This window comes from Varanus komodoensis, unplaced genomic scaffold (genome assembly GCF_004798865.1).
Source record: "Varanus komodoensis strain SLA01 unplaced genomic scaffold, ASM479886v1 scaffold400, whole genome shotgun sequence".
NCBI lineage: Eukaryota > Metazoa > Chordata > Lepidosauria > Squamata > Varanidae > Varanus > Varanus komodoensis.
This window is the reverse complement of record NW_025335943.1, coordinates 23,778-47,178: the sequence shown is the minus strand read 5'-3', so window position 1 is coordinate 47,178 and position 23,401 is coordinate 23,778. Positions and strand designations below refer to the sequence as shown.

Below are 23,401 nucleotides of genomic sequence, written 5' to 3'. Positions count from 1 at the left end.
GAAATGTGGGGGGAAGAACTTAGCTTTCCCTTTTTCTCTTTTTAGCTAGGAGCGACAGAGTTAAGAACAGCAAAAGGGAAGAAGTGGTTTTGTCATCCCCTTCTGCATCTGAAACCAAAACGGAAACTTAAAAAAAAGAAAAATCATTCTGGCCATAATAAAATAGTTTGTAATGTATGGCCACACTTCACCCATGTTAGAAATTCCAGACTTGATTAATAAATCAGACTTCTGAGATGTATGTGCCTTGATTAATCTAGCTATACTTTCACTTAGTTTTTTACATTCATGTATTGTGCAAGAGAAAATGGAAAGAGGTAGCAAGTTTAGCATGTTTAATTTAATTTGAAACCGGTTGTAGATTTCAATACGACATGAACTCAGCTTGCTATCTTGCTCACAAGATTTGTGGGATCTGCTTTCCCATAGTAATTTACTTACTTTCTCTAAATTTGTTCCATTAGAACACAGAAAAACTTCTAATGCTCTTATAAACACTAAGCTATCTTTTCTTTCTTGCTTGCTTGCTTTCCTGTACTTCTCTGAAAGAAAGCATTTCATGGATTTCAGTTTCTGTTTTCATCTGTGATAATCTCTGCCTTTTTGAACTTTGCCTTGTCAGTATGTGATCCATGCTCGTTCCTGGCTCTTTGCATCTGGTCCTCCTGTGCCTTTTGGAATTACAAAATATTTTAGAGGAAAAGTCTAAAGGATTCTCCCAAAAAGTCTCATGAAGTCTGAGTGTGTTCAGACACAGACATTTTGTGATCACTGGAAGGATGCCATTGGCTTGTGTATACTCCAGGAACTACTGGGGGAGAATGTTAAATCTTTGCTGGAGAAAATCCAATGGTAGTAGAGCCTAGTCCATTGGAGCTACTGTTATTTCTTCTCCTCATTATAGCCTTCACAAAAGTGACAGCTATGTTAAATTATTTTTAGTTATTAGTTATTTTTAACCACTTTCTCTCATTCTAACCCCTTCATGGATCACTGCCTTGCTGCAGCAAATGGGCTTGCATAGCACAATGAAGCTATGAGCTATGTCATGCAGGGGCACCGGATACAGACAGGTCATAGCAGAGAGCTCTGACAAAAGGTGATATATTGGAGAAGGAAATGGCAACCCACTCCAGTATCTTTGCCATGAAAACCCCTTGGACAGAATCATAAAGATAAATTGTAAGGTATGGCTGTGAGAGTTGGACCATAAGGAAGGCTGAGCGCTGAAGAATTGATGCTTTTGAATTGTGGTGTTGGAGAAGACTCCTGAGAGTCGCTTGGACTGCAAAGAGGTCAAATCAGTTGATTGTAAAGGAAATCAACTCTGCTCTTTAGAAGGTCAGTTACTAAAGCTGAAGCTCAAATACATTGACCACCAAATGAGAAGGAAGGACTCATTGGAAAAGATCCTGATACTGGGAATGACTGAAGGCATAAGGGGAAGGGGACAGCAGATGTTGAGGTGGCTAGATGGGGTCACTGGAAAGGGGGTGTGGGCTTGGGTATTCTCTGGGGGATGGTGGAGGACAGGAAAGCCTGGAGGAATGTTGTCCATGGGGTTGGAAAGAGTCTTTCCATGCCATCTCTGAAGGGAAAGGGCATTATGAGCCCAGGTATCCATCTGGAGTTCTCCAGGGTGAATGCCTAATATGAAATTGCTAACTGTCCTACATGAATATGTAAGATGTCCCTTACCAATGCTTGATGTAGCGGCATTGGTTCAATGCAGCTGGCTCCCACAGGGTCATAATCAACCCATGCTTGTGTAGATCATCCTTACCCCCTTGCGCCTCTCAGCAGCCAGCAGGCAAGACAACCAATGATCCATTCCCAAGCCATGCCATACTTTAACCTGCAATCAGTAAAGGTGTGGCCAAGTTTTGATTCAGTCCTGGTTCTCTGTAATTCTTGGGCACTTTTCCTGGGGTGGAGACCATTAGATGCTCAAAGTTCAAGTGACATACATGATTTCCTCTGAAATGGGACAGGGAAGAAAGATTCTGAATATGTGATTATCTCTCCTATCATTACTGATGAACCATCTCTTTCCAAATCTGTAGGGAGTCAAAGTCATTACAGACAAAACTATGATGCAAGAGCAAAAGATGCTATTACTACCCGCTGCCTGATTTAGAGCTTGGCAAGGAACAGATGAAGCTTTCTCCACTTGCTCACAGATATGTAACACTGTAAAACCCTGGCTTCAAACCCATGGAGCACATTCTGTGATGTGGTACTATCAGTGGATGCTCATATAACAATGTGGGAACAGGTCTGTTGGTACATGAAAGGACAATTTCCATGCAGGTTGCTGGTGTTCATGGCATTGTTGGTGGCTCATGGGAAGTGCAAGGCACCTGTTGGTAAATGCATCATCCACAGTCCTCTTCCTATCCTTCACAAGTATCACCAGCCTGGAGACCTCAGCATTACTGGCATTATTTCTCAAGTCTACAGGTTTTCAGATCCAATAAGCTTTGCTAAACATCCTTCTCAGGAACTGCTTGATGTGCTTGTGTAAGTCACTTATATATGCAGTTAGAATATTTTTACCTAGGGTTGCAAAGAAATTATTTTCAAGGTGGCTTACAAAAGGCTATAATATACCCACCCTGCAAAATCAGGATGTTTTATATCATGTCTGGACCAAGTTTCAGCATTCTGACACAGTGATGATATGTCAGCAAAATGGTGGTCAAACCCTTTCATGGCAATATTTAATCTTCAATTAAAGATATGAAAAAGGTTACCAATGCTCTAAGTTGGAAGTCATCTGAGTGGGATGGTGTAAACTGGTGTCCTGCAACAAGGGCTGGACCTGCCAGCCATCTCTGCTTTTCTATGATCCTTCATTTCCACTGAGATCTATGGGACTTAAATAAGATTTACTTATTGGTTTGTTTTCAGTGGGGCCACAACACAATGAATCTACAACCAACCTGATGCTTGACAGACTACTTGGGGATACTGGGTATGCATGTATTAAAATGGAGCTTGCAAAGCAAGGCTGATTTTCTTGGGGTCCAGAGAAGTCAGTTGGCCAGAAGTGCATGGGTCAATTTTATTTTGCATTTACAAAAGCAAAATCAGCCAAACGTTCTATTTTATTGTGACATGCAGTGAGAATTGTAATATGCTTATAAAACTGGCATTGGATTGAAATATAGCAGATATTATACTCTGAAGTCAATGCACTCTAGAATAGCGTGTACCTATTTTTCCAGGGTCCTGACTCAGAGCTATCAGCACATCCTGGCCTTGGTTTTTGCGGTAAAGGAGGTCAATGAAAACAGTCAGATCTTACCCAATCTCACCCTGGGCTTCCACATCTACAACAGCCATTTCAGTCCGAGCTGGACCTACCTGGCCTCAATGGAACTTCTCTCCACGTGGGGCAGATTCATCCCTAACTACAAGTGTAGTTTTGAGAGCATCCCAGTAGCGGCTATTGGAGGACCTGACATTTGTCTCCACATGGCAAACATACTGTGCATCTACAAAATTCCACAGGTAAGGTATGCACCCAGGGCATAGGAATTGAACCAAGTGATTCACACACCTATCCTGATTCTTTTGCATCTCTTGCAAATATAAGCAGGAAAATATGTGGCTGCAAATAGCAGTATTTGAAATGATGTAAAAATATATTAGGAACATGGACATTAAAATGCTTTGCTCATTTTAGTTTCTGGATTTCTGGAATAGGCATTAAATTTTTTATCTCTGTGCAGAGACACACACACGTGCACACACTTTACATACATTTTCCTTTGTTGTCTTTAGCTCACATATGGTTCTGCCCCAGTCTGGAATGATGAAACCCAAGCTGTCTTCTTCCGACCACTATTTCCAAATGCTGTCCATCAGCACAGGGGTATTCTCCAGTTACTGCTGCATTTTGGGTGGACGTGGATTGGAGTTCTTTTTGTGAATGATGACAATGGAGAGAGGTTTGTACATGATGTGCTTCCCACATTTTCTCACCGGGGTATCTGCTTTGACTTCATAGAAAGATTCCCAACAGTGACTTTTTACAGTGACTTTCTCAATATGATTAATGAAGCTGTTAACTTGTACAATGTTGTCATGGTGAGCACAGCTCATGTAACAGTCTTATATGGCGAAATTAAGACAATGAGTGTTTTAAGAATGTTTCTCCAGTTATCCGAAGTAGAAGACATACCATGGAAACCAAAAATTTGGATTATGACAGCCCAAATGGACTTCACCTCTATTTCCATACATAAACACTGGGATATAAATGTTCTTCATGGTGCTCTATCACTTGCAATTAGCTCGAAGGATGTGTCAGGGTTTGAGGAATTTCTTGAAACTAGAAGTCTTTCCACAGCAAAACAAGATGGTTTCATCAGAAACTTCTGGGAACAGGCATTTGATTGTGTCTTCCCCAATTTTGAAGGAAATAAACAGTCTGAAAAAACCTGCACAGGGGAGGAGAAGATTAAGAATCTTCCTACATCTGTTTTTGAAACAAGCATGACTGTTCTCAGTTATAGCATCTACAATGCTGTTCATGCTGTGGTGCATGCTTTGCAGTCCATGCAGGTGTCCAAACCCAAGCAACGGACAGCTGTGCATGGAGGGAAGCCAAAGACTCAGAGTCACAAAGCTTGGCAGGTAATTTCCTGTTTACCCACCATGTCCATTGCCAGCTCCAGACAGCTGAACCATTGAGTAGCATCTGGCATTCTGGGTGGGTAGCCCAATTACAACAACTTCTCAGAAGGTGGAGGTAACTCCATTTGGGTGGGAAGGGATTGAATGATCTACCTAGCATGAGTGGTACTTTCTCCCTCTGACTAGCTTGATGGGTGTCTTTTGCCAATGACTTCTTCAGTATTACATTTATATCACAAAGCCAGCCTGGCTGGCCCACTTTAACACAGAGGAATTTGGGAAGACCACCTTATGATGCGCCTCCCCCCTTCCCAGGAAGCAGGTATGTGGCTGGCAGACACAGTGAGCAGCTTATAAATATTGCAGTTGGCTCTATAAAGCATCGTTTTGTTTTTGTTGCTATAAATACAGCATATTTACTATGCAAATTTAAGTGCCTTTCCACTAAAAAAAAATGCTATTACTATTAAAATTGAGCTTGAATAAAACTCATCAGTGAGAAGTTCAAGGCCTTGTGAGTATTAAACCCTTGCTTACACAGATATTTCAAACATTAAGAAAGTCTCTTCCTTCCTTCCTTCCTTCCTTCCTTCCTTCCTTCCTTCCTTCCTTCTTTCCTTCTTCTTTAGCTTCACCACTTTCTCAGAAGTGTCTGCTTCAACAACACTGCAGGGGATAAGATTTCCTTTGACAAGAATGGGGAGTTGATAGCTGGATTTGATGTTATCAATTGGATCACATTCCCCAACCAGTCCTTTCTCCGAGTCAAAGTTGGAGGAGTTGACCCCAGGTCTACCCCTGGCAAATTCTTCAGGATTTCTGAGGATTCCATCACCTGGCCTAGCAATTTTAATCGGGTAGGACCTATGTGCATGCACACACAAATATCCATTGATTTTAAAATATTCACAGAAGTTTCACAATTCAGGAACATTTATCTCTTCTGGACCAAACTTGCCTGCAATCTTGAAAACATTTATTTATTTAAAGTATTTCTACACATGAAAATTGTCCCTGGACTGCTTACGATAATAAAGATTAAGCACTTACTAAGGATTCATTTATTTATTTTTTGTTTATTGTGTTTATTTCTTGCCTTTTTTTCTCTTTTTAAGAACTCAAAGCAGCTTGTATCATTCTTCTCCTCTTGCTCTCCATCTTATCCCCACAGCAACAGCCCTATGAGGTAGGTTGGGCTGAGAGTCTGTGACCAGCCCAAAGCCACACATTTGTCTCCTTGGCCGAGTGGGGACTAGAACCCAGAAACCTCCCCATCCCATGCTCTTAACCACTACAACACAGTGGCTCTGGATAAACCCTGATGCAGATAGGATTGAACTTTGATTCTAACTTCACAGAGGAAACAATTATAAGTTAAATACATTTTCGAAATACTGAAGCAACCTATGAAGCAGAAAAGGGAGTCAATGTAAAACATCATTTTAAAAGAACAAGAAAAAAATGCTATAACCATTGAATACCAATAGATGGCAATAAATGAAAGATAGTTCTAGCAAAGTATGACTGAATATGTTCCAACTAGCAAGATATTTTAATATGCCTTAAAGCTGTGAACTGAGCACAGTTGGATATCAGCTAAGGGAGCATCCCTGGAACAACTAGGCAGCCTGAAAGGGAATAAGACTTTTCAGACTCCCAGATCTGAGGTTGTAGACAGTGTCCTGAGCTGGGGGCTGGGAACCTGACCTCAGCTGACACAGAAAGAATGGCCCTATGAAGGTGGGAAATCTTAATCGTATACCCACAAGAAGAACCTTGTGCGGTAGGTTCATCTGGGAGGCTGTACCTGACCCAAAGCCACCCAGTTGGCTCTATGACTGAATGGGAACTTTAACCTGACCACCTGAATCCCAGTCCCATGCTTGTAACATTACACCACTCTCTCACATAACAGAGTCATCACATGTCATTGCTCCTTTGAAAGTGATGGAGTCACGTTACATAATGGTTGCCACGAAAGACATTTTTAATCTGCAACATCTGAACTTCCAAAATACGAGGCTTAAAAATGTTTACATATTCTGCTTGCTCTTTTTGGTACATTAGCAACCCCTTTCTTTGTGTAATAACAAGTGTGATGAAGGCTTTAGCAGGAAAGGGAAGGAAGGAAAGCCGTTCTGCTGCTATGATTGCCTCCCATGCCCAGAAGGGAAGATTTCCAACCGGAAGGGTAAGACATCCCATTCTCAGAGTTTTTCCACAGATACTCGCTGCAGTTCAGCTTGTTCAGAAGTTGCTGATGATACATTACAAGCTGGAGAAACCCTGATGGGTGTATATTCTTATACTTAGCAACCCTTTAATTGGAACAACAAAACATCTGTTATAACCTATTTGGAGAGGAAGCCAGTGATAACTCATGGTTTGTAATATCCAAGGACAGAATGCAAAGCAAGTGATTGTGTGTATCCTTCAAGCTGTTATTGCTTTTGTCAGGACAAAATGAGTGAATAGTTTGCCATGATCTGATGCTAAAAAGGCTTCTAAAAGATCTGACACTGAAAGAATTGTTGTTGTTAGTTACAAAGTCATGTCCGACCCATCATGACCCCATGGACAACATTCCTGCAGGCCTTCCTGTCCTCCACCATCCCCCAGAGTCCACTTAAGCTCACACCAACTGCTTCAGTGACTCCATCCAGCCACCTCATTCTCTGCTGTCTCCTTCTTCTTTTGCCATCTATTGTTCCCAGCATTAGGCTCTTCTGCAGTGAGTCCTTCCTTCTCAACTGAAAGAATAACTTTAGACTTATGATGGGATTCCTGATCTGATAAGGAATCCATGTTACATGTCTTGCTTCCCACTTAGTCCTTAGAAATGCTAATATCCCTGTCCTGAAAGGTCTTCCTTTGCAGGTACACTTTTAGATATGTGAAATATTTGACTGTCCTGAAGGTTCCTTTCCTCTTTGTGTTGCTTCTAGCATACTTTGTACAAGTTCCCCCACCTGATCTCCCAACCCTATGTAATTTATTTTTCCTACATTTTAGCTGCACATGTTAAATGTAATATATAAAATGTAATGGAAATGACTTTTCATTGCATCATTCTTAGTTGTTTTTCTAATGGAAGAGCCAGAAACAATCATATGTGTAACAGAAAAGAACCACTATCTTTTATTTTCTTTTTCAGACATGAATGAATGTTTCCAGTGCCCCAAAGACCATTATCCAAACCAACATAAGAAATCATGCATTCCCAAGGCCACAAGCTTCCTGTCTTATGCAGAACCTCTGGGAACAAGTCTGGCCACTTTTGCTCTTTCCTTTTCTTTTCTCACAGCTTTGATAATCAGGATCTTCTGCAAGCACAAACACACTCCCATTGTCAAAGCCAACAACTGGACCCTCACCTTCACTCTTCTGGTTTCACTTCTGCTCTCCTTCCTTTGTGCTTTTCTCTTCATTGGCCAGCCTAACAAGCTGACCTGTCTCCTTCGACAAACTGCTTTTGCCATCATCTTCTCAGTTGCCATTTCTTGTGTGTTGGCAAAAACAATTACTGTCATCCTTGCCTTTATGGCCACCAAGCCAGGATCTAGAATGAGGAAATGGATGGGGAAAGAGCTAGCTCTTTCCATTGCCTTTTCCTGCTCTCTGGTTCAGACCATTCTTTGTACAGCATGGTTGTCCACTGCTCCCCCATTCCCAGATTTGGACACACATTCCTTGAGTAAAGAAATTATATTGGAATGTAATGAAGGTTCAGTCATGTTGTTCTACTCTGTCCTGGGTTACATGGGCTTCCTGGCCATTGTCAGTTTCATGGTGGCCTTCCTAGCCAGAAAGATACCTGACAGTTTCAATGAAGCTAAATGTATCACCTTCAGCATGCTGGTCTTCTGCAGTGTTTGGCTGACCTTTTTCCCAACCTATCTGAGCACAAGTGGAAAATACATGGTGGTTGTGGAGATCTTCTCCATCTTGGCATCCAGTGCTGGATTGCTGGTTTGCATCTTTTCTCCCACATGTTATATTATTATGTTGAGACCTGAACTGAACAGCAAGGAGCAGTTAATGAAGAAACTAAAGTGAGGGAAATATCCTTTTTCATTCTCTTTAGTTCCTTTCATTTATTTTTGAATATGCCCAGTATATCACTGCACAGAACTATACATTTAGCATTCTTAAACACAACTTCAGGGATTTGTTTATGAAAGTTTACACTCCCCTGTTTCTCTCTTTTTTAAGTTTACTGATAAAGAAGTACAGCTACAATAACAGTGCTAAATAAACAGAACTAACACCATGAAAAGAGCAAAGTGGGTTGATCTTATGATGGCCAGCTACCAGCCAGAAAATATGTGCAGACAGGAATTTTTTTAAGACTTTGAAGCACATTAAATATCCTGCCTCTGGACCACAATGGGGAGCATGCAACCAAACATGTGCAGTGAATGAGACTTTGAAAGTGTGATGCACTCAGCATCTTTTGGTCTTGAGGTATTGAGGAATGTGTCTGCTGAACCCTTTAAATATTGATTGGTATAGAAGATGGTCTTATGTTATTCTTCTACAGGCCGCAATGTAGTTTTGATCATGGCTATGCAGTTAAGAAGCTGCCAGTTCTCTTCTTTGCACTTTTTGTTTAAGATATACAAGGCTTGGTGCTGTACTGAGCACCCCACTGTTGCAGTCTGCAGTAGCTACAACTTTTCAACCAGGTGCAGGTGTGGCCTCTCCCAGACCATATTGCAATAATCTATTCCTGAGGCTAGCAGTGGGTAAGCCCCAGTAGCTAAACTAGCCCTATCTAGGGATGGGAACCATTGTTGTGCCAAATGATTGATGAGTTTTCTGACTCATTGAGGACACCTGCCTCTCAGGAGGCAAGGATGAATCCAGAAGTACCCTTGAACTATGGTTCTGTTCCTTTAGAGGGAGTGTATCCCCATTGAGACCAGATTAAACACACACACACACACACCATTTTCCTATACACTTTCCTTAAGGTAGAAGGTGAGGGCACCATCTATGTGGAGGATGATGTTTTTGTGCACGTTAGGGGAAAAAATCAGCCTGGAAGGGTATACATGTTTAAGATGACTTTTTCTGGAATTAGGAATGAAGAGTGCAGATTTCTGACCTGAAAAGATTTTTACATTTTTAAATACTCCATGGAAATCAGGCCTTTGGACATTGAAAAATTCCAGTTTGAATCTTGTGCAAAATTGTATTCAGTCTGTATGGATACAAAGTTTGCAAACTTATTCTGTGTTCTTAAGATTTACTTTAATACCTTCTCCTTCTGTAGGTCAAACCATCCTATCTCACTGTGGTGGACTAGGGACCTTTTTTATGAAGTGGTAATACTTTTTTTTCTCTCCTGTACTATGACAAAGAAACATCCTAAATATGTAATTGTCACCCATGTAATTATCAAATTAACTATGTTTAGCTACATTTCTTCTCCAAATCCATGGGGAAGCACAGTTGCCAGTGACAAAAGTATGGCTCAAGCTTAAGGTACTGATCATACTGATTAATATCCTCAGTACGATTCAGAGTGAATCTGAGAGAGAGAGAGAGAGAGAGAGAGAAAGAAGGCTTTATCCATTTGATCACTGATACATTATAGTGACAATCCTGCTTTTCAACCAGCTGAATGAGTCCCACTATACTGTTTTCTCAGGAAAACTAAAAGGGCAAAGTGTGAATGGAACTGTTGCTAAGCAAAAGGCATAGTAATATGCATGATGATGTTTCTCATGGTGTCTTTGTTAATGTTGGTAGCTCCAGTGGTCTGCAGCAGTCCTGTCTTGAAGTGCTGCGCCTGTGAGCCTCTTCCTATTCTTCACAAGTATTACCAGTCCGGAGACCTCAGCATTGCTGGCATTATTTCCCAAGTCTACAGGTTTTCCAGTCCGATGACCTTCTATAAACACCCCTCTGAGGAGCTGCTTGATATTCTTTTGCAAGTTGTTCATTCATTCATTCAATTCATTTAAAAGCCTCCCATTAGAAACATGCTCTCTGGGCTGCCATTACAGTATCACATCAACAAAGAACATGCAGTATTTTTAATCACACAATTCTCAAAATAACTGAAAAAGGGTTTAGCAATAAAACCCAGACCAAGAAACAGGATTTACTGATCCATGTCAGTACCAAATTTCAGCATTCTGACTCAGGGCTATGTCCTGAGAATCATGGAATGAAATGATGTCCAGCTCTTTGCGATCCTTATCTGGCTTGTTCTAGCTATAAAGTAAATTGGATGAGACTCTGGCCTAGATGGGTTGGAAGTGGACCAAGATTAAGTTAGTTGTGCATTCATTTCCACTAAAATCTACAGATGTAGTTATCCATGGGTTAAAATGCAACTACCTCTCTTGCTGCAACCAAATGTTTTGAAGCTGGTCAGGGACATTGTGCATTCATTCACTAGGTCTCAAAGATGTGTCATTATTTTCTTGGTGTCCAAAGAAGTAAAAAAAAAAAAAGTCAATATTATTTTGCACTTCCCTAGAGTAAGGTCAAATATTCTTTTTCAATGGAATACAATTAAACTAGAATTGAACTGCAATGTAGCAGATGTTATATTCCGAGTAGAGAATCTTTTTACGTATTGCTCTGCCTATTCACTGAGTCCAAAAGGACCTGCTGGTTATTCTGTCATTGTTGCTGCACCAGGTACATCTGTTTTTTGAAAACATATCTCTGCTGCCTTTTGAAACATATCTCTGTCCCCAACATTCTGATAGTACTACCTAACCTGGCATGATTTCTTTGCTGCTATGATCTTAGTTTTAGTTTAATCCATATTTTAACCATTCTGTACATTCCCCCATGTTTTGATAATGAAGGACAGGATACAAATATTGCAAACACAGATCAGTAATGAGTAATGCATTTTGCTACAGAGTCTTGACTCAGAGCTACCAGCATATCCTGGCCTTGGTTTTTGCTGTGAATGAGATAAATGAAAACAGCCAGCTCTTACCCAACCTCACCCTGGGCTTCCATATCTACAACAGCCATTTCAGTCCGAGCTGGACCTACCTGGCCTCAATGGAACTTCTCTCCACATGGGGCAGATTCATCCCTAACTTTAAGTGTAGCTTTGAGAGCAACCCAGTAGCAGCTATTGGAGGACCTGACATTTGTTTCCACATGGCAAACATACTGTGCATCTACAAAATTCCACAGGTAAGATGTATGGAGCAAGCAAATTTCCTAATTGAATTCAAACCTACAGTGATTTCTTTGCATCTCATAATGTAGCCTGCACCTTTCAGATTGGAAATGATTTGATTGAATTAAAGAGGCATACCTTGAATGATGCTTAAGAGAAATAATCCTAATGCTTGTGGGACAAAATGGTTCATGAATATTAGTACATTTTTGTGCATAATGCCAGCAAAAAGAACTGAGTTGGACCTGCATGTTTCCTCAGAAATTCTTTAGCAATATTAAGCATTCCTGGAATTTTTATTGACATTATTATTGACAATCACAGGAAGTACTAGTGACTCTCTAGAATGCTGTGTTTTTTTCTGGGCACCTATATTTAAGAAAACACAGCAACATTAGAAAACATAGAGGAGGGCAACAAAAATGATCCAGGGTTTGGAAACACTGCCCTGTGAAGAGAGAACTGGGCATGTTCAGTCTTGAGAAGGGAAGACTGAGGGGGACATGGTATCACTCTATAAGTACCTCAAAGGCTGTCAGAAAAAGGAAAGTCAAGATATCGTCTTGTTGATTCCAGAGTGTAGGATACAGAATAATTGACTCAAGTTGTGAAAACCCACGTGCAGGCTTTCTTAATCTTATTGCTTTGTTACCTTATTGATTTTTCATTGTAAGCTGTTCCAAGACACTAGTGGTGTACAGGTTAGAAAAGCTTTTAATAAATAAATAAAAATAAATAAATATCAGAAAAAGTTTCCTCACTGTCAGAAAAATAGAACAGTGGAAATAATTGACAACAGAGGTTGTGGGCTTTCCTACACTACAGGCATTCAAGGAGAAACTGTTCAGTCATTTGAGTGGGATGGTGTAAACTTGTGGCTGTGGGGGTTAGACCCAATTACCTTCTTGGCCCCTTCCCACTCTTCTTTTCTATTATTATATGAATAATATAGCACCTCTCAGTTCTAAAGGCAGGACAGTAGTTTGTAACAACCTAAAATGGTGATAATAAGAACATTGCAATAGTAAAATAGTTATTAAATCTTTCAATTGAGTCTAGAAAGCAACTGAAAACTATGGCACATCTTTCAGCAGAGATGCAGCATGGTTCTGATACTGTGACCAGTTAGAAATGCAGCTGTCACATGTTGCAGCAATTGGAACACCCATGCATGGATAACTGATATGGTAGCAATTTGGAAACTGAATAAAAGGCCTGTATTTTGAAAAGATACCCACAAAATTCCCTACTTTTTTTGTGCAGACCACATTGTCAAGTTGTCTCCAACGTATGAATGGAAGCACTCCAAATGTCCTATCCATGACAGCCCTGCTCATCTGTTGTAAATTCAAGGCTGTGGGGTCCTTTATGGATTTAATCCATCTCATATGTGGTCATCCTTTTCTTTTTCTGCCTTTGACTTCTCATAGCATGATTGTCTTCTCCAGGGAATCTTGCCTTCTCATGATGTGCCAAAGTGTAACAGCTTCAGTTTTGTTATTTTTACTTCTAATAATTCATCCCAATTCAACACATGCATGCATACAACTCATAATTTTTATTTTCTTGTTTCTTTGTTGTCCTTAGCTCACATTTGGTTCTGCTCCAGAAATGAATATTGCAACCCATGCTGTTTTCTTCCAACCTATGTTTCCAAATGGGGTACATCAACAGAAAGGCATTCTCCAGTTACTGCTGCACTTTAAGTGGACGTGGGTAGGAGTTCTTTCTGTGAATGATGACAATGGAGAGAGGTTTGTACATGACGTGCTTCCCACATTTTCCCATCAGGGTATCTGCTTTGACTTCATAGAAAGATTTCCAATAGTGAATTTTTATACTGACTTCGTTGATGTGATGGATGAAGCACCCAAAACATATGCAGTTGTCATGAAAAGCATAGCTAATGCAATCGTCATATATGGGGAACTTCAGACCATGTTAATTTTGCGAATGTTGCTCCAGTTTTCACAAGTGGAGGATGTACCAAAGAAGTCCAAAATCTGGATTATGACAGCTGAAATTGATTTCACTTCTGTTCCCTTCCAAAGGCCATGGGATATTGGTTTCCTCCATGGTGCACTATCTTTTGCAATTCACACAAAGAAGGTGGTGAGATTCCACAAATTTCTTCAGTCCAGGAATCCTTCTTCAGGAAATCAAGATGGCTTTATAAAGGATTTCTGGGAGCAATCATTTAGTTGCTCACTCCCCAGCTCTGCAATTCCTAAGGAGTCTGAGAAACCCTGCACTGGGCAAGAGAAGCTTGAGTCTCTTCCTGCATCCATTTTTGAAATGAGCATGACCAGCCACAGCTACAGCATCTACAATGCTGTCTATGCAATTGCACATGCTTTGCAGTCCATGCAGGCATCCAAATCCAAGCAATTGAAACTGAAGGGGAGAAGGAGGCCGAAGATTCAGAATGTAGAATCATGGCAGGTAATGCCACAGAAAAGTAACCATGTTGTGTCCCGCGGTTTTACTGATGAGACCAGAGACCAGTTGGAATTTTCGAGAGGAGTTTTATTACCTGCAGGGACCAACACTTGTTAGAGTGCGGTCTCGAGCAGAAGGAAAGCAGAGTTTCTATACTCTTTTACAGCGGACGGCTATGCAGGTGCTTGAATAACAGCGAACAATAGGGGAAACCCACTGAGCCACATTTGCACATTTTTTCATGCTAAAGCAAGCGAGGGTACAAGGGCGTAATGTCTGCAGTTATGCTGGAGCGTAGCCTGCTTTGTTGTCAGCCTTGCGTAGTGTGCACATTCGTTGGGGTTCTTGTTCTCACACGAACAGGACACCCTGATCATGCTTTTTACCCATGACGAGCCATGCCCTGGCTGCATGTTCGATTAAGAGGGGGGTTACAACACAGTTCCTACATCTCATAGAACCTGTCTATATAAACAAGTGGTTGGTGGGTATGAATGGTTGTCTCTCTGTAATTTGCTTTCTCCTGCATTCAATATTTCAAAAACTCAGCTTTTACTCTCTCTTGAATCAGAAGAAATCTGTGAATGTTGAGAACCCCATCCATCCATCTACCTACCTACCTAGCTACCTAATTATCAGAATGGAAGTCAAATCACTTCCTTCTGCACCAACAATAAGCCATAGATGCAGATATTCCCAACAAAGAAAGGAACATGATTGGCTGAGAAATGTCGAAGACAAGGAATTCTTCAAGAAAACAGAATAAGTGGCTACCCTAATTCAGTAGTACCATTCAAATATGGACTTTTATGAGCAGTGCCCTGAAAGTCATAGGCTTGAATGGACAGTTTGATCCTTGTTTGTTTCTCCAATGTTTCATTCTTCTTTCAAATTTAATTCTTCTTGTCTTGAATATGTAGAACTGTGTGAATTTTCTTAAATCCATTCCAAGAGTTAGAGGTTCCAAGTAATAAGTTTGTGGCAGGTTTTATCTTAATGCCGGACTGCTGATGGACCTACTCATGATTAGACCATGAAGGACTTACCAAGAAACCTTTAATCACAGTACACCAAGTCTTGAGTTGTGCCCCTGCTGTACCAGAGGAATGGCTGCCTTGTCCAAAGGGTTGGATCTAGATTTAATAATGCTTGGAGCACAGCCAGTGGAATCTGTGAGACAATTAAGGAATGAACTCCCATTGATCTCAATAGTTCTACTCTAGTTATGACTTAATCTGGGTCCAAACAAACACATGCTTAACTGAGGAGAGGAAAAACTTGTACCTGGAAAATATCACAAAAAGACAGAAATAACAATAGGCTCTCCTAGTTAAGCATCACTGGAAACACCGCTACTGACAACCAGAGCTATAATGTTCTCACATACCACTCATGAGGGATCTGATAAATATGCCAGGCCTGCAACTCCATAGGCAAAAAAGCAAGTCTCACTACCATGAAGAATAAATAACTTCTTTTCATCCACTCCTGCCCTATAGGTGTATTCCCTGCTTTCTTGACTTTAATATGGCAGCCATTCATGTGTGCATCTGTACACAAACGCGTGTGTTTGTGTTCATGGCACAGCATGGACACAAAGAGTGGAACTCCACCTGCACTGAAGCAGTTGTCCAAATTACGAATGGCACTTTGAAAGACTGGTATTGCAGGGATTTTTCATCTTCTTTCTCTTTGGATCTCATGTCTGGTAGACTAACTTCCTTAGGATCTTACTTTGATTTTTCCTCATGTGTCTATTACTCCTTGCATTGCTCTGTAAACAATCCTGGACAGTCACAATATAGCATCACAAGTGCCTATGTAGTACTGACTAAATATTACTACTATTCTTTTGTGATTGCATTGCATTTATATCCCACCTTTTTCACTTAAGGCAGCTCACATACTACCATTTTATCTTCACAACAACCCCATGAGGAAGGTTAAGCTGAAAGGGAGTGGCTAGTCCAAAGTCATCCAGCAAATTTTATGGTGGAGTGGGCATCAGAGCCTGGATCTTGTACGTCCCTGGACACTCACCACTCCTCCACACTGGCTACTCTGAAGAAAGCTAATCAGCCAGAACATCAGACCCCTGGGATCATTGCCCCATTATTTACTTGCATGGTCTTGCACATCTTTATAGAGAACTTGTTCTCCTTCCTCTTTAGCTCCACAACTTTCTCAGAAGCATCTCTTTCAACAACACTGCTGGGGATAAGATTTCTTTTGACAAGAATGGGGAGTTGATAGCTGCATTTGATATTATCAACTGGATCACATTCCCCAACCAGTCCTTCCTCAGAATCAGAGTTGGGGGGATCAACCCCAGGGCTACCCCAGACAATGTCTTCAGTATTCATGAGGATTCCATTACCTGGCCCAGCAGTTTTAACCAGGTAGGTCCTGCCAGGGTTCTCAGCTACTCTCCAGCAGATTCCTGAATTTTACTGGCTTGGTTTGCCCAGCACAACAGTGAACCAGGGTTGATTTTACTCATGGGTTTCTTACCTCAAGCAATGGTACCATGGGCATCATATCCATATGGTACCTGCAGATATCCTTCTTTCTGTGGCTTGTTATGCTGTGTGAACCCAGATAGCATGGGTTGTTTGAGAGTTAGTGTTTCTCTACATGAGAGACTTAACCCAAGGTTTCACTGAACCTTCTTTTTTTTTTTTTTTTTTTTGTTTTCTGTTCTGGGAGAAAATATGCATCCTTTACACATTTTTCCATTGGGATTTATCTGCCTTCCTATATCTCCTGTTAACCAAACACAAAATGCTGCTGCAGTATCTATTTCATATAGCACATTTGTGAACTTTCATTTCACTTTTGTTTCAGCTTATTCGAATTTAAATGTTAGTAGCTGATTGGAACAGCTGGCTTTCCCACCAAAATGTCTGGAAAGAAAGAACGGTCCTGAGGTGGAAGGTCCCAAAAACTTCTGAATCATGAATGCACAGTGCAGAGTAACCTTTAGAGAAGCCCCAAATAAACCTAAAGCAAACCATGTTTAACTCACAGCAAGGCAGTGGCTTGCAGCCACCATACAAAAATGACACCCATGATGCCAGCTGCAACATTACAGCTACTACTACAGTGGACATGTTGTGTGAATGGGGTCATTCTCTTTTGATCATTTTATTCCACTCCCAGCCATTCAGCCTGACAAATTAATGTTTTTGTAATTGACCTTACAAGGGGCCTCACTTTTGTCCTAAATTCTATATCACATGTTATTCTCATACTATTCTTAACACGTCTGAATTTTAGAAACCTGTCTTCATATCAGTATTTCTTCACTCAGGAGGAGTCCTGACTTGTGGCAGAATTTCCTGTCCCTTCCTTGGCTTTGTAGACTTACCGGCTGCCTACTTTTTTGACTTTTAGATTCCAGCAATCACAAATAGCCCTATAACATCTCTCCATAACAAAATACAAGCTCAGATGACAATTCTGTCCCTCCAAAAGTAACTACCAAAATGTTGCTTTTTAAATGGTGATAGCATTCTCCTTGTCCATTTAAATAGACACAGCCACTGTCTTTGTGCAATGACAAGTGCTATGAAGGTTTTAGCAGGAAAAAGAAGGACGGGAGGCCATTTTGCTGCTATGACTGCCACCCATGCCCAGAAGGAAAGATTTCCAGTCATGAAGGTAAGAGATCTCATTCTTAGAGGGTTTAGTTTTTTGTAATATATGGGTTGTCATCTATCACATTCACATTAGAATTCACATTAGATACCCACTTCCTTCATATTTAAAACACAATTCAGTGGAAGTAGTTTATAGTGATGCTGATAGATTATAGGCTAATCTAAACACTGTTGTGGGATATTATATATAATGCCTTTTTTGAGTGGGACACCAACAGGTTATAACATGTTCTATCTTGATGTAAAATTAGCTAAGAGCCAAGAATGGAACACACAACAAATGATAGCTTTTTATTTCCTTTGGTCACAGATTTCTCAAGACTTGATTTTCTTTCCATCCCTCCTTGAGTATGACATCTTATAACCATAAATATTTTTCATCTACAAAATAATTTGTAAAGTTTATAAGCATATATGTCAGTTTTTGGCTGTGAGTTCTGATCTGTGCAACACTGAGACTTGATAAGTCATCTGCCATGTTTTCTTTTCAGACATGGATGACTGTTCTCCATGTTCAGAAGATCATCATCCAAATGCTGCCCAGGATTCATGCATTCCAAAGATTGTAACATTCTTGTCTTATGAAGAACCTTTGGGGAATATTTTGGCCAGTTTTGCTCTTACCTTTTCTTTTATCACAGCTCTGGTGGTTGGAATCTTCATTAAGCATCAGGACACTCCAATAGTAAAAGCCAATAACCAAAACCTCAGCTACCTTCTCCTCATTTCCTTACTGCTTTCCTTTCTTTGTCCCTTGTTATTTATTGGGAGACCTGATGAGGTAATGTGTCTACTTCGGCAGCCAGCTTTTGGCATTATCTTCTCAGTGGCAGTTTCATGTGTGTTGGCCAAAACCATAATTGTGGTTCTGGCTTTCATGGCCACCAAGCCAGGGTCCAGCATGAGGAAGTGGACAGGGAATAAGTTGGCATCCTTCATTGTTATTTCCTGCTGTCTCATTCAGGCTGCTATTTGTACTGTGTGGCTGGCAACCTCCCACCCATTCCCAGCTCTTGACATGCACTCCATGAATACAGAAATTGTACTGCAGTGTAATGAAGGATCAACCCTCATGTTCTATTGTGTCTTGGGCTTTATGGGTATCCTGGCCATTATCAGCTTCTCTGTGGCTTTCCTAGGCAGAAAGTTGCCAGACAGTTTCAATGAAGCCAAGTTCATCACCTTCAGCATGCTGGTTTTCTGCAGTGTTTGGCTGTCCTTTGTTCCAACATACCTGGGCACTAAAGGAAAGCACATGGTGGCTGTGGAGATCTTCTCCATCTTGGCCTCTAGTGCTGGGTTGTTGGGGTGTATCTTTTTCCCCAAATGCTTTATCATTGTGCTGAGGCCTGAACTGAACAGCAGAAAGCAGCTAAGAACAAGAAAGTATTAAAGCTTTGATCAATTTGTCTTGAAACATTCAAAGCTTTCAATCACCTACAGAGATTCTATTTCTCCTAAGTATGAAATGTGGTGACAGAAAATCACAATGACCTGCTTGGAAAATATTCTCCCTAAGGAAACTCTGTAGCTATTTGTCAAGGGGTTACATGTGATTTCATTTGTAAAAGGACTATAAGTTATATGTAACCATAGTGTTGAACATTATTGTTTTTCATTTCAGCCTTCCTGAGTTATCAATTTGCTATGCTTTACGATAATATTATCATTTATACTATAAGCCACCCAGATTGCATTCTCTAAATTATCATCCCCACCATTGCCATGATCATAATCTTCATATGTTCTCATTCCAACTGCAACCGAACATGAACAAGTCCAAGTGCAACAAGATGTAGCATATTCATAACTAAGATTCCTATGTATTTTTGAGAGACTCAAAGATGTTGAACTCTAAATGGATAGAAAACAGCTTTGCTACTTAAAAAAATAAATATAAGACAGTCATTTTCTTCTAGGAATTAATTTCCTCATGGCAAATATTCTGAAGATCCCACCTAAGAAAGGAAATATCCATGGAGTAACCACATTCAATGGCTGTTCATAAAGTTCACAAAGCACAAAAAATAGCCATGGCTCACCTTTCCTCCTGTGGTTGAGTTGCTGAAAAACTCAGCTTTGATGTTTGTGAAACTAAATGCCTGGACATGGAAGGCAATCATAGCAACAAAATAGCTACCCTTCCTTCCTTTTCTGCTAGAACCTTCAGAGCAATAGGAATTACACAAAGGTAGGGGCTCTGCCTGTTCATAAAACAGAAAGCAGAATGTTTTAACTTTTTAATTCATCTTATTAGGAAACCTCATAATTTAAGAGGTCTGGCAATGTATAAATCAGTTTTCATCTCCATTGGTAAAAGCTAATTAACACAACACAGGGCTGGCATATATAGTAACCCAGGTTTTCTTTTCAGACATGGATGGCTGTTCTCAGTGTCCAGAATTTCATTATCCAAATGACAGATGGGATTTATGCATTCCAAAAGATATAAACTTCTTGTCTTATGAAAAGCCTTTGGGGATCAAAGACCTCTTGGCCAGGCCTCTGGAAATCATTGGAGTACACTGCAGCTTGGGTTGCTATGCACTGCAACAATTGCCCAATCCTCATTACATTATCTTACAACAGGATCATTCCTTCATCCCACCCCATTCTTTCTCTGATTCCCAGCTGTTTCCAGGGTTTCTCAGGGTTTCCATCTTGCCAGGTAATCAATATGTCAATCTTATTTTGATTCATTGATTCATTGAATATTGTAAGCCGTCCTGAGAATTTGAATAATAGGATGGCATACAAAAGCTTTTAATATATACATACATAAATTCAATGCCTTTGACCTGCCAGAGCACTTCTTCAACTCCATTTTAGTCACTCCTATGAATAGGCTTGCTGATTTCACTGGATGAATTCTTTTGATATATAGGGCAGTGACATTTGGCTGGTCATGGAATGACCAGCATGCTCTATTCTAAAGTTTAGAATCAAGGGGTATAAATAGTAGACTTCTGATATTGAGAAAATGACATATAAAGGTGTAAATTGGGTTGGTTACTCAGGGCCAAAGGAGGTCTTGGTCTTTGAAGTGTTCCAATTTTGTATCTCATGCAACTGCATGCTACCTCTGAAAATATATCTCAAACTCATTGGATTTCTGTATTTTTTTGAAGTAAAAAAAAGTCATGTTTTCTCTGGAGTGCTTTTCTAGCTTTGGATCACCTTTTGTCTCACTGCAGTGGGCCAGATACCATTTCTGCTGTACATACAGTACACATGTTCTTTCTAACTGTGACAAAGAAACAATAATTTGAAGATGCAACAGGTTGCCCTATAATTATCAAATACTAATTAAAGCAAGATTGCCCATACTTGCTCCTCAGGTCCCCATGGAATCAGGGGAGAAAGTATGGGAAATCTTTCACTTGTTAACAATAAAGGTTTCAAGCAGGACTGAACTTCCATATTGCCACCTCAGGTGCCACTGAGAGCAGCACAAGAGATAGGGAAGGCTTCCTTTGCTTCATCACTTATATGCTGCATTGCATCATGTCATGCTGTACATCTGTGCAATGCTGAAATGGCAGTGTGGCCATAGATGAGTTACTCTAGTGAACAACATTTTTTATGCAAGATGCCTGCATTCATGGTGCCATTATTAGCATTGCTTCCTCAGGTGGTCTGCAAGGATCCCGCCATCAAGTGTCATCTCAGCAATTTATTTTTTATTTATTTATTAAAACATTTTTATGCCACCCCATTTGCCGAAGCCTCGGGGTGGCTCACAACAATAAATTAAAAAATAATTATAATATTAAATTAAAAATATAAATATTAGATTAAAAATACAAAAATGCAATATAAAATAAGCCTCCCTGGCCAGATAAAATCCAATAATATTAACAGTTAAAATGCCACTTAAATAAAAAGGTCTTCGCCTGGCGCTGAAAAACAAATAACGATGGCACCAGGCAGACCTCTCTGGGGAGCGCATTCCATAACTTAGGCACCACCACAGAGAAAGCCCTCCTCCGAGTACCCACCCCCTAATTTCTTTCACAGAGGGTTCCCAGAGAAGGGCCTCTCCCACCGATCTCAAGGGGCGGCCGGGCATATATGCATGTAAGCACTCCTTCAGGTAACCAGGACCCAAGCCGTTTAGGGCTTTATAGGTCATAACCAACACCTTATCAAGCAATCCTAATCTTCACAAGTACTATCAGTCCGGAGACCTCAGCATTACTGGGATCATTTCTCAGGTCAACAGGTTTTCTAATGGAATAGCCTTCAATCAAAACCCCTCTCAGGAACTTCTTGAGGTGTATGTGTGAGTTGCTGATTATCTACACAAGATTTGCTCCAAAGTTTCTAAAGCAGTCTGTAATACTATCGCTCCTCTCATCCTGTGTCAGGATGCTTTGATTTCCCTCCATTCCAGATTCCAGAATCCTGATGCCATGTTGACAACCTGCCATTGATTGAGACTCTAACAGGGTCAGGATTGAGGAGAACCCACTATGGGCTCCTAATTCATCTTGGGTCCAGCATTTCTTTTGGAATAAGACCAAAAGCAAAAGCTGCACTATTCAAACATTTCAATCAGCTTCTGCTTTGATGTTCAAATGAATCGAAATGCACAGTGAGCATTGTTGTTATTGTGTTGTTGTTAGTAGTAAAGTATGGAATCCATGAGTGATGAGAACAGAAATATCTCAACCTCACAGCTTATCTGGTAAACAGAAATACATTCCACTGGTCCCAATTTTGCTTTTATTTTTTGTATGGCTGGAGAAGGACATACAAAGGTCATTCTCACAGTAGAGGTACAGCCACACATAACACTGAATCTTCATCCCTACTCTGGGTAGGCTCACTTAGAGAGGTCTGAAAATCTAGCTTCATTCAATCATTCTCCTCATCTCTATCTTCCACAGCTGAGCAAAGGTAAGATTTTTCACTCACTACTTCTGACTGCAATCTTTCCATTCCCATTACTTTCTACCCAAGGCTGTCTGGAACTTAAGTGCACATGCAATAACCTTAAATTATTACTAAGGTTGTGGCCTATGCCATCATTAAGTATCTCTTTAACCTGCATTGAAGCAAAATATAACAGATGACATATTCCAACGTGGATGCAGTGTAGCACAAGATATAACCTTCTGTCCTTTCAACCAGCCAATTTATTGAGATATATTGACTCTGATCTCCTGCTTGTCCTGACAATGTCACCCGTACAGGTACATCTGTTAGCAAACTGAAGGATTAGTTGTGACACTATGATTCTGAAGTTCTTTTCCTCAAAGTGTGGCAGATACCATCCTTTATACATTTCTGTGCCTCTGGAAAATGCATCAGTTGAAAACATACTGAGCATTTGTTGACTTTATTACCTAGCCTGGTAGTGCTTCTTTATTGATTTAAGCATGAAGTATGAACGTCATCGCAATACTGTATTTTGTGTACCACCATGTGAACAGATAATGATGGGCTATGGATATGTATTTAAAGGCACAGCAATAATATAAAAATACTAACTTGGATTTCAGGT

The 23,401-nt window shown here is 40.4% G+C and overlaps 3 protein-coding genes across 3 annotated transcripts in view; all 3 read left to right on the top strand.

Moving 5' to 3' along the window:
- The first annotated feature begins 2,323 nt into the window (after positions 1–2,323).
- LOC123029751 (vomeronasal type-2 receptor 26-like) lies at positions 2,324–8,697 on the top strand. Its single transcript, XM_044443027.1, has 6 exons — positions 2,324–2,520; positions 3,342–3,513; positions 3,787–4,641; positions 5,271–5,498; positions 6,709–6,832; positions 7,796–8,697. The coding sequence occupies exons 1-6, from the start codon at positions 2,324–2,326 to the stop codon at positions 8,695–8,697; spliced, it is 2,478 nt and encodes an 825-aa protein (XP_044298962.1).
- A 1,658-nt stretch (positions 8,698–10,355) lies between these two features.
- Positions 10,356–19,288, top strand: LOC123029750 (vomeronasal type-2 receptor 26-like). The gene is made up of 6 exons (XM_044443026.1): positions 10,356–10,576; positions 11,640–11,811; positions 13,385–14,239; positions 16,408–16,635; positions 17,770–17,896; positions 18,387–19,288. Exons 1-6 carry the CDS (start codon positions 10,356–10,358, stop codon positions 19,286–19,288), a joined length of 2,505 nt encoding a protein of 834 aa, XP_044298961.1.
- A 376-nt stretch (positions 19,289–19,664) lies between these two features.
- The window catches only part of LOC123029749 (vomeronasal type-2 receptor 26-like), a 10,986-nt gene continuing 7,249 nt past the window's right edge, over positions 19,665–23,401 (top strand). Inside the window, exons 1-2 of the mRNA XM_044443025.1 lie at positions 19,665–19,690; positions 22,046–22,177. Of these exons, the coding sequence (XP_044298960.1) occupies positions 19,665–19,690; positions 22,046–22,177 (158 nt within the window). The remainder of the gene's footprint in view (positions 19,691–22,045; positions 22,178–23,401) is intronic.